Below are 12374 nucleotides of genomic sequence, written 5' to 3'. Positions count from 1 at the left end.
ACGGACATGACTGAATCTATGTATAACACTGCGACAAATGCCTGTAACTTGCCCAAAGACAGGTCGACAAAGTGCCTTAAACGTGTCCCAGATCTGACAATCAGAACAATAAGACAATATTTTTAATAAATAATATTGGCAACATCAGCAGTAATCCTGTACGCACTGTGCACACATTTTTTGTCGTGGCTTTATTCGTAAAAATCATTCAGTATTACAATAGTAAAAATTGCTCATGTGAAACTACATTTAATGTCTTGATTCAAACGTGCAGCACACAAATGATGGTTGTGTTTGGGAAGAAAGCCCGAAAAACAGTAGACTTTTTCATCACGAAGCGCTGTCAGGCAGATTACAGAACACTATAAAAATGCAACGTTCCATTAATTCCTCAAAACATTAAAGTGCACTTCTCCAGTTGTCATGAAAACAAAACACCAACTCAATACTTTTTAAGGGTTTAGAAAAAGGGTTTAGTAAAAGGTGCAATGTAAGCAGCAAAACCTCTGGCCAAGGGCTTAGCTTCTTGCTTTCATTTTTAGGGGGTGTTGCCAGGTCTGCCTTTTATAAAGAGCTGTTTCCTCCTGTTAGAGCACTTTTTTGGATCGTGGGCGATCATACTAGAACAGCAACCTGTGGAATAAGCTGTGAGAATCGCTCCTCGTACATTTTTCGGGCAAATAGGCAATTAACACACCCCATGCTGACAGTGGAGGTTGGAGTTCACGCTTAGTCACGCGAGATTTACACACTACAGAGCATACACATTGAGAATGTAACAATGGTCTGGTAAACATGCTCTTGATGTAAGATTTTCAAATTGTTTTAGAGATGTTTAAAGCAAATACAATTACAAACCTGCTTTTAAAATACACATTGAAAGTGGCTTAAACTGGGCTGTTGTCTTTTGTATTGTACAGACAAAACTTGCAAAATAAGTAAATAAAATTCAGGTAATCTCAAATATAACAGAAAAGGAACAAATCCTCATATTTAAGAATTTGGACCAAGTCAAAATTGGTAATTTTTCTTATATCTAATAAATTATTTCAAAAATGACTTTGTTGTTTGTATCAGCTAATCAATTTGTTAATTGATTATGTAAGTGTTGTTTAGTGTACTAAGAACATACATGTAAGGGGACTTGGTATTTTATAAGAAAACTAACATTATGTTGCAAAATATGGGGTAAAAACTACAAACACTATAGTTAATCGCAGTGATTAAGTGTAGTACAAATCCTGCTTTGTATTTTTGAACAATTCCCCATAAACAGAACTCTCTTGCTCCTCTGATCACACATGGCATTTTTTTCGGCACATGTGACACAATATTAGCAGTGCTGAATATGCAAACCCGCTACAGAGAACTCAACACAAAATGCCACAGAAACACGCCAACACACCAGTAGAACAGTTCAATCGCTTTGTTTCATCTTTCCCAGTTGTGTGTTTCTGTATTGAGTGTGTTTTTCATGGTTTTAGAGAAAGTTCCTTCTTGTGACCAGGAGCGACAGAGCGCCCTGGATGAGGCTCGGCAGAACCCACGTGAGGCCATTTTCATCCCAGACTGTGGGCCCGGAGGCCTTTACAAAGCAGTTCAGTGCCACCAGTCAACAGGCTACTGCTGGTGTGTTCTGGTGGACACGGGGCGGCCCATTCCAGGAACCTCTACCAGGTACTTAAAAAAAAAATTGATCCAAACTATCAGTTAAACTTAAAAAGCCTTTTTTGTTTGTTTGGTTTTGTGATTAATGCTATTTATCTTAGAAACCTGCCACACTGGCAAAAATACCATCTACTAAATAGCATTTGTTTTGTATTTATTTATTACCACCCCTAAATTACAGTACTGCAGTTTTCTATCAAATGGATTAATATGCTTTCTTAAAATAATCAAACTGTATTAATATACAAATCTAAGTAATAGAGAATGAATGAAAAACATGAGCTGTGTTCAGCTTTGTTGGTACAGATACTAATGAAAATCCTCAAATTGTTTTTAACGTAATGTGTCTGTGACTTAAATCTGCAAATTCCATTTCAAATCTTTGGCAGCTAACGCCTTATAATTCTTGTGAGATTCTGAGTCAGCGAGCTTCTGTTGCCATTTGATTTGGCAAAGGAGTGAGCTTCAAGCCCTAGTGGGACTATCAGTTAGCTCAGTATTTTGCATGGTTTGTTTTCATGGCACTTTCTGCTCTTTATATTGCTTTAGGGAAATAGAAGAGGCAGATCCATTTTTAAAGTCCTTTTTTTCTGGAGCCATATGTGGAGAGATGGCTACAAGACAACAGGAAAATTGAACAAATGACAAACATTGATGATCAGTTCATGTTTCTGAGGATGGATAAACTTTTTTAATGATTTATAGCAAGAACAGACCTTCTGATCTGAAACCCTTTGGGCCTTATAGAGCTCCCTTGAAGGATTAGACCAGCACTTAGATTAATAATGATGTTCGCAGTCACTCATAAGCATTGATAAACTCAAGAGATACTTTGTCAAGCACAGTATATATCTCCAGTAAAGTGTATTTTTCACTGAATTCGCACAGCCTCATTTGTTTAGACTTTGAAATTCTAATTTGTATTTTTTTTTTACTTGATGCTTAGGCATTATTATATGCAAGGCATATGTTTGTCATGCTGAGGATTTGTTTCATATGAGATTTTGATCAGTCTCAGGCCCAAATGAATCACCCCTGAAATACAGTGTTGTGAAAAAGTTTGTGCACCCTTATCATAATAAAACTATTGAACATGCTTACTGATATTTATTTAATGCTTTGTACAAGTTTTTGGTAATGACAGCTTCAAGATGCCTCCTGTGTGGAGAAACTAGTCCCATGCATTGCTCAGGTGTAATTTTGGCCCGTTCTTCCACGCAAACAGTCTTCAAATCTTGAAGGTTCTGTGGACCTCATTTATAAAGTCTGATCTTTAGTTCTTTCCATAGATTTTATATTGAATTCAAGTCAGGTGATTGGCTGGGCCATTCTAGCAGCTTTATTTTCATTCTCTGACACCAGCTGAGAGCTTTGTTGTCTCTGTGTTTGGGATCGTTGTCCTGCTGAAATGTCCACCCTCATTTCATCTTCATCATCCTGGTAGATTTTTATCAAGAATATATGAAGTTTGCTTGTGCTAGATGCGGAAAAACAGCCCCACTCAAGGATGTTCCCACTTCCAAACTTCATTGTTGGTATGGTGTTTTTTGGGGGTGATGTGCAGTGCCATTTGACCTCCACACATGGTGTGTATTGTAGCATCCAAAGAGATCAATTTTGGTTTAATCTGTCCAGACTATTTTCTCCCAGTATGAAACGTGCTTTTTCTTCAGCAGTGGAGTCTTGCGTGCTGAGTGTGCATACAGGCCATGGTGACTGAGTGTATTACTTATTGTTTTCTGTGAAAGAATTGTACCTGCTAGTTCCAGGTCTTTCTGAAGCTCTGTACATGTAGTCCTTGGCTCTTGCACAATTCTTCTGATAATTATTTTCTCTCCTCTCAGAAATCTTGTGAGGAGCACCAGATTTTTAGTTCTTTTAATTCATGATGTAGCGATTACTTTTCACTGAGTTTAAAGGGCATAATTTTAGAAATTTTAATATAAAAGCCTGAATTTTTGTTTTATTTATTGATGTCCTAAAAAAATTTCAAACATGTAAAAACTCAAGGTTACAAAAACTTTTTCACAGCACTGTAAGTGCTATTTAAAATAAATAAATGAAGGACTGTAAACCCAGTGGCCAGCAGTGGAATAGTTTTTCATATAAAGCCAACATTTTTTTTCTCACAACACGCTTTGGCAATCCTTTATTTCCTCATCAGGAGTAAAGTGGGAAAGCTGGTTTTTTGTTTTTCCTGCTGAAACCAATATAGCTCACATCCTGTGTGTGCAACATTGATACATAATTTTTCAATTTTATAAGGGTGACAAAACACTGTGCTTCATTTTCTTAAAATATACTGGATTGGACTGTTCACTTAAATACTAGCTAGTTGAAATCATCCTTCAAAAGAATGACAGAGCTAATGTAGATCAAATGCTCATCTACATTTCAGACAAACTCCACGAGAAGCATGTGATTATTCATTCCCTGAAACAGAATAGAGCTCAGTTTATGCTCCCCCCATCCCTTGGAAGGGCAACTTGCAGAATCACGCATCAGACAGCCCATTTTGGATTGGTGCCAACATGAAAGTGAAAAAAGGAATGACAACTTGAGACAAATAAGACTCACATGCTGAATTTTCCATTCTAATCAAGAAGCACAGACACAATAGCCAGGAGAGAGCGAGTCATAGCATGCATAATGCAGAACAGTTTGTCATGGGTTTGAAACAATGCTTTACGCACAGCATATCAAATTTATTTCATGAGTGCTTATTAGATCGATAATGTTTTAAAGATCAACAGCAGAGGAATGTGTTTTTGGTTTAGTCTGCCAGAGCTTCCATGCATGTGTGCAAAAGCATCGTCCATGAGCCAGTCATCAATTTTGACCTAATCCGTAACACTTAAGGGGACGAAAGAACACTTAGAATGCAGCCTTAGTAGGGTGTCTCATTTTTTGCAAAAGTTCTCAGAGCTTGCTGCTCTATAAACCAATTTGTCTCCCATGTGAACTGATGAAACAGTAAAATTTTCAGCAAAATTGGACAAGACTTGACCCCCCTCCCCCTGCCACCTTTCTTGCGTCAGCGTATTTTGCAGCGAAACACCCATTTTTGCATAAAAAACGTTAAAAGAAAATTTTTTAAAAATTAAACAGAAAACACTATTATCTGAACAGAAACTGTGGTTTTTGGGGGTGCTGGTTTCATTTATGATGGTTACTTAGTCCATTTGTGTGAGGTTGACATCAAGTTATATTGATTTCATAGAAAAATATACTCATTTCACAATTTTATGTTATAAAAATCTTACTAAAGCTTGATACTTTTTTCTATGTTACTTTAACACATTTCCAACTAAGAAAGCTTGAATAGTTGAGGGTTTTAACCACAGAGGTCACTGCAATGCTTTTGAGACTATTAATCAGTGCTGCTCCTATGGTCAAGATGTGTGGTTCATTCAGTAAGTGCTTTTTTTCATGGTCTTTTAAAATTACCATACAATATACCTACATGTTTTGTTTAAGTTAAACTTATTCATAAGTGTAATTAAAAGGGATTATGTAATGTTTTGTGAGCACAATTAATATAAAGTAAAATGTATATTTCAGATAGGTAGAGGTACTGTGACAGATGTAGATATGCCAACCCATCCAAGGGGAAAGAAAAGAAAGACAGAGTAGTTCTGACAGAAATAAACATGCAGGAGGACCGTTCAAGAGGAGGGGAAGCTCAGCAGAGGAGTGGGAGGATGTTGTTGGCCTGTCCCTGGCTGCAATGCCTGCCCACCAGCTTCCAACTATCAGAACCATATTGCAATGCTACAGGTATTTGTGCATTGAACGTGCCAGTGATGACACCTCTGCCATTGCTGAAGTCATCTCCACAGAAGCTGAGGCAATTTGGGACAAAGCCAGGGCCCCTATTCGGGCTCACAAGAACTGTGTCAAGAGTGTTTCTGAAGTCATTGACAAATGGAAAAAGTGCCACAACCCAGGGGAACTGAGACACAGGCTGTCAGGCACCCTGGACTCACTATTGGACCTGAAACCTAAGTTAAGAGGTAAAGCCAGTGAAGACACACACAGCTTGAGAACCTGAAGTCTCTGATGAAGCAACAAAGAGACAGCTGGGAGACAGACTACAAGTTCTATATGGACCAGTACTCTGGAGCCATCTTCAACCAGACCAACCATCAACCAGCTGATGTGACACTTCACAAGTTTCTCCACTGTTTTGGATGTTTGATCTTCAAAGTAAAGGTCAAACAATCCAAGTCCATTGGATTCTATGACGTGACATGTTACCCCGTAACATAACTAAGCATGACAGATGGTGCAAACTATTATTTTTCAAACCCTATTAACTCTACCAATAATTTGCATCATTTCTTAATAAAATTGGAGCAACTTTAACTTTTGACCCCTGTACAATTTGAAATGGACCTTTGTCACCATTTTTTGCTGTTTTTACCCCATAACTCCAGAGTTCAGTCATAGCTAGTCCAAACTATACATTTTTGGAATTGTTATGATCAGACAAATAATGTAATATATTTCTCAATATGACTGGAGTATTTTTAAATATTGACCTCTGTGTAAGTCTTCATTGATACCTATGTGACCATCGCTACCACCCTGAGATGGCTACCATACATTTTTGTGTAAGCCATGGTACACTAAGGCTGAATTCTAAGTGTTGTTTATGCCCCTTGTGGTACCGAAAACCTGCTTGGACCATGGACTAGCATGATGACAACTGCTTGTTATCAGAAGACAAGTATCAGTACTTCTGATGGAGTAATTGTGTTGCATGGTATCAAAAATCTGCTTAGGATTTTTTGTGACACCTGTGAAAGCAAACGTGCATTGTATGTAGTGTTGAGCCTTCTATTAATGTAGATGAGCTGTAACTATGATGTGTCAGTGTTTTGCACATTCAGCACGCTTTTATTCTTCCTGTATGTTGAGCTGTGTTTTATTGATGCTGTTATCTCCGCTCTGTGTAACAGGTATCAGACACCGGAGTGTGACAACGCTGCACGGTCTTGGGTCTCAGATACAGAAGATCCCTTCCAAGGCAGAGACCTCACAGGTTGGGCAGCAACAACTTTATATCTTTTACTCTACTTAAATTTTATCCTGAAGGAGGAGGAATTTGAAATTTTAAAATGTTCAACAGCAGCATTTTATCATAGGTGTAACTGATTAAGTCAAATAAAATGTCTTCTTCCAATACCAGAGGAAGTTGCTTAAACATCCTTTGATTCACTGCTATCCTACTACAGAAGGATAGCAGTGAATCAAATTTTTGCCACACTCCCAAAACATTTTGCCAATTTTTTTTTTTTAAATTGTCTGTCTTTTTCTAAAATAACACTACAAATTATGAAGTAATTTAAAAAAAAATGTTATGGTAATCAATCCTGTTAAAAATCAGTAAAATATGCTTTTACTGAAATTGTGAATTGTCCTGCTGATATTTTCCTAGTTCTTTAGTGAGAATTTATTATTATTATTATTGTTATTATTATTATTATTACCTAAGTTCTGGGTCTGTGTGTGAAGCACGGGGCTAGCTGCTGGCGACCACCTTAGTAATAATCTCTTTTCTTTCCTGTTGATTTACTGCTTGTGAGTTAATGCCTCAGGAGCAGTTATTTCTAAGTGACTGATTCTACTCTGTCTGAGACACTGACAACACCAAGGACAGATCCTGGCCCTGCACCCAGGGTGCCGGACTGACCTCAGGATGCCCTGCCTGTTGCACCAGTGACTGGAAGTCATACCTACTGGAACCTACCGGTACTGGACATGGGCATCTATGGATTAAAGACCCAAGATGGACTGCTTTTAGTTTCAATTAAGGACTCTGTTTGTGGTGCTCTCTTGTTTTTTCTGTTTGTTAAGAAATTCTTGTACAATTTGTAAAAATCTTCTACCTGTTAGAATGGCCTAAGCAGTGGGTCACCCCTCTGGGTTGGTCTGCTGAGGTTCTTCCTCATTATCACCAGAGAGAGTTTTTCCTTCCCACTATCACCTGTGTGCTTGCTCGGGGGGGTTGGTAAGGTTAGACTTTACTCGTGTGAAGCACCTAAAGACAGTATTGTTGTGATTTGTTGCTATACAAATCAAATAAATTGAATGGGATTATTATTATGAAACTTTAAATTGTCCATAAGTGTGCGAGTGAGAGTGTGAATGTGTTGGTCTATATGTGACACTGCGACAGACTGGGGTTCTGTCCAGGGTGTACCCCACCTCACGCACTGTGACTGCTGGGATAGGCTCCAGCTTCTCCATCACTGTTGGGGAAAGTGTAGTGACACGGACCCACAACAGGGGGGGCAAATGAACGGTCAATAGATGAGCCAAAGGTAACAATTTAATGTTGTGAATGTGCACAACGATTATACAGACAATCACAGAATCTGATAGCAGTCAATACACAAAGGTGACGTGTGGGCAGGCTCGAGGATAGAAGACGTCTGTCCTGAGAAGAGCCGGAACCACACGATTTCCACCGCCACAGAACCCGGTGAATACTGGAGCCGCCAAGTCCCGAATTCCCAGGTGATCACCGTCCCCGACTGTTGGATCTGGTACTGCTGGCGAGGAGCACAAACAGTGAGATGTGGGTAACAAAAACAGTCAGAAGGTGGAAAGTCACCTCCACCTCTAATCACACACTCGTGCAGCTCCTGTTAAACCACTTATCTGGATTGGGTGTGAAGCGTAGCCGTCGCTGTTCACACCAAACGCCAATCCAGCTGATAAGGCACACCACAGGAAACGGCTGCAAAAGAGTTCAGACTATTATTTAAGTTTAAGTCAGCAGAGAAATTACCTTCACAGGTAGATGATATCTCGGCAGCGAGGTGGAGATGACGTCCGGCTTTTATGGAGTGGATTGATGAAGTGGAGATGGGTGACAGCTGTCATGAGTTGATGAGTGACAGCTGTCAACCCCGGCTGTGTCCATGGCGGCAGCGCCCTCTCGTGCCTGAAGCCCGCACTTCAGGCAGGGCGCCCTCTGGTGGTGGGCCAGCAGTACCTCCTCTTCTGGCGGCCCACACAACAATCACCCTTAATTAGAGTAAGCAGTTGAAGATGAGTGAGTGAATTATTGTTAGTTGTAAGTAGTATTTATTTTAGTCAACATATAAAGTGACACATTTGTACAGAGTTTCTCTTTTCTCGACAGTGACATTAATGTATGAGTCATAAGTTCACTGGACAAAAGTGTTTGGTGAAAATTAAAGTTCAGTTGGTCCTGGTGCTTCCTGCCTTACTGTGTTATTGTGAGATTGTCACTAAGGGCCCCTTCACACATAGTGCGAAATGTGGACGAAGTGCGCTGAACGGACGGGAGTGTGACAGTTGTTGACATCTCTGGATCTGGACATCAGAGCTGCAGAACACGCACCGTGTGTTGATGGACACACGCGTGTGCGCACGCTTGCTGTACTCACATCGAAAACATAAAAACATGGACCATATGACAGGCCAACTGTATGACAAATATGCCACTTTCAGTCACATATCAGCAGAAATACACTGTCGCAAACGCTGTTTGGTCTGTTATCACAGCAATTTTCTTATTTTTTTGAGAAAATACATTTATCTGCTTGTTGATTAGAGACATTTCACCTTCCTTTTACAAGACAGTGATTGTGGTGCAGTGGTAGAGTTGCTGCCTGGTAATTAGGATGTGTGGGTTCAAATCCTGTGAATGTTGTGCTTTTTGATCTTTTTTTTTAAACCAGGGTTATTTAACCGCAGAGTTCTGTATTGCGTCCCCCTTTATGTATTATTTATATCAACCCAGTGATATTTACTAATTATACAGCTGGTTTTTATTCCATTTTCCTCCAAATCAGCAGCGCGATGTGGTGCAGCTCGTCCCATGGAACACAATGCAAGCAGCTCCAGCAGCATGAGCTGCTGTTCCTGCTCGAAAGACACCATTGCGCTGGCGTTGTGCACGCCTGCTCGTTGGCGCGATGTTTCGTGGTGCGCTAATTTCGAACTGTTTTGCGCTGTTTCGCTGTTTTCGTCCACACGTCGTCCACACTATTTGGGAAGGGGCCATAACCATAGACCTAAGGTAGTGATTGGATGTCTGTGATACTAGGTCTCTTCAGAGAAACCTTGGGTACTGCTGGAATGCCTTTTTGTCAAACAAGCGGTTACTTAAGGAGCCATGTGAGGCATATATCTTATGTGGTGAAGGAACCTCAGCTTTGATATTTTGGCCATGTAGTCCATTTCTCATGATCCAGCATGCACGTGCCTCAGCGTTGAGGTCTCCATCCGCTGTAGAAGGCCAAGGGGGACACCCATCTTCCACTTGGCTGCAGCAGGTTCATGGCTACATTTAAGAAATGAGGGTTGACCAGTTCATGTCTCATTGGTTGTCCATGGTTCTGTGGTGTAGTGGATGTGGCAAGGTGGGGCATTGTTGCATCTTCCCAGACCTAACATTAAACAAGACCAAAGTAACCAAATCACTTAAAAACAAAGTATCGCAAAACAGCTCCACTACAAAAATAAATTGAGGTGAAGCTAAGCTAACTGTGCCTATCATTTGCACATCCTTGTCTTCAATAATAAACACAAAAATTATTTCAACATAATACTTGCTAAAATGCCATGCTTTTAACATTTTATATTGTTATTGATTGCACATTTTATGTCATTTCTAATTTGCAGTTGTAGTTCAAAAATTATAGTTATGAATTTATATTTATTATTTATATGAATTTCATGGCGATAGTGGGTTTTCACAAAGTTCTTTGAAGTCTGTATCTGCATAACTTACATCTTTGATAGAAAAACAAATACTAAGGATTTCTCTTCATCACCTGATTTTCCTTAAGAATTGGCCAACTACACAATGATGTTGGCTTCTCACATCAGAGACTCTCCTCTAAACGTGGGGTCTTAACCTCAGCTTATACTCCATTGCCTTTCTTAGTGCTCACTTAAGGTTCTTGCCCCTCTCCCCCACCATCATTTAAAGTTATATTGTAACTTTAATTCACCATCTGGGGATTTTACAGAGTTGGAGCATGGTTCCTGACTGTGCAGCAGATGTGTGACATGTTTTATGGAAGATGTGGGTGTTGTGAGGTGTTGCAGGATGTGCTGAGTGGGAGATTTTTTTGCCCCAAGGACGGGAAAAGGACATTGCAAATGGTAACTATCTGTCGTGTAATTTAAAAATTATTCCTCCTACTGAGTTTTTACATATGGTAGGTTTTAATGTGTCATGGTCCTCCTCAAAGGTCAGTCACACTAAACTTCAAGAGACATCAGCTCTGCTGGTCAGGTTGGGTCTGGACCAGGAATCTGGAATTTTCAAAGAATTCCTGATCATAGAGCTTTTATTTTTATATATTTTGGCTTAGATCTCCTATGAAAAATGGAGACATCTCAGTAATTATCCACCTGTACAAATGGTTCAAAATTGAATCTTGCTATTGCATATAGGCCAGATTTATCCAGAATGCATTACATTATTAGTGTCCAGTGTTATTTTTGTCTTTATTCTTTTTTTTTTCAGACAGCTGACGTTTCAGTCGCTTTCACATTGTGAGCAGTTTCACTTTGCATTGCTTAGCAATTATTTCAATTTAATTTATTTATATAGTACCAAATCACAGCAAAGTCTCCACAAGGCGCATCACATCCCGCCGAGCAAGCACATAGGCAACAGTAGTCAGGAAAAACTCCCTCTGGCCTTTTTTTTGAGGAAGCAACCTCAAGCAGACCAGACTCAGAAGGGTGACCCACTGCTTCGGCTAGTATAAAAGTAATTATTTTTAATTAATTAAATATTGTTGTTGCTACTACCCATACTAATACTACTATGAACAATAAAATGATGAATAAACTGTACACTATATTAATTTTTTAATCACAGGAAGCTACACAGCACAATAATGTTACTAAAACTTGTGACTCTGACTTCATGCAAAAGGATGCCAAAGAGAGAAGCAGTGTTAGTGGAGGCAGATTTATCTGCATATAGTTTGAATTCCACTCAATGTTTTTATCACCACTTATTGTCTAAGTACTGTTAGTGGAAAAATTTGAATTTAGTTTGGCCTCACATGCAAATCCCAGGCTGCGTCAAAACTTCCGAATGCAGTCACAAGATCAAGTGTTTGCAAGATGTTTGGCATGATAGAAAAGCTGAGTAGTTTAACCACCTTTAAATAAATTCAATCTGTTAAGAGGTATAAATCCCATAAAGAATGGCCCACAGGGATTCAGGTATCATTTCAAGCATAATTTCAGGCAGTCATTATTTGCAGACTCTGGTGGTGGATTAATCCTATTAAGAAATTCACATTTTCAAGATATTTATTTATTTTAGTTCTGGTTTAATCTACTTCAATAAGAGGAGTCTTTAGGTTAATGAGATCAAAGCAGCGTGCAAAACACAACAACTTGTGAATCACACGGTGCAGTTGACACCTCGCCACTAGGGTGAATACGACATAAAGGCCCCCTGACACTTGCATGACTTTGATGCACATACTTGCACGCACATCGTCGTGATGATCCCACCCGCTGTGATCCCAGCTGGACGTTGTGCTTTGTTCCACCAGCTGCCACACATTGTGCACTGGATGCTGCATATATAAAATAATTATTTCATGGTGGATTAATCATTTTCTCTGCAAGCGCGCAGAAAGCTGAAGAAAGCCTTTGGAGCCATCTCAAAAGGTAATTATTTGTCATGTTTACAT

The 12374-nt window shown here is 39.5% G+C and overlaps 1 protein-coding gene across 6 annotated transcripts in view; it reads left to right on the top strand.

Annotated features, from left to right (window-relative positions):
• The window catches only part of smoc1 (SPARC related modular calcium binding 1), a 177045-nt gene that overhangs the window by 137944 nt on the left and 26727 nt on the right, over window positions 1-12374 (top strand). For all 6 annotated transcript variants that reach the window (XM_034195206.1, XM_034195208.1, XM_034195205.1 and 3 more), the window contains exons 9-10: window positions 1485-1677; window positions 6630-6712. In XM_034195206.1, the coding sequence (XP_034051097.1) occupies window positions 1485-1677; window positions 6630-6712 (276 nt within the window). The remainder of the gene's footprint in view (window positions 1-1484; window positions 1678-6629; window positions 6713-12374) is intronic.

Source organism: Thalassophryne amazonica, chromosome 19 (genome assembly GCF_902500255.1).
Source record: "Thalassophryne amazonica chromosome 19, fThaAma1.1, whole genome shotgun sequence".
Taxonomy (NCBI): Eukaryota; Metazoa; Chordata; class Actinopteri; order Batrachoidiformes; family Batrachoididae; genus Thalassophryne; species Thalassophryne amazonica.
This window is presented reverse-complemented; position numbering and strand designations above follow the sequence as displayed.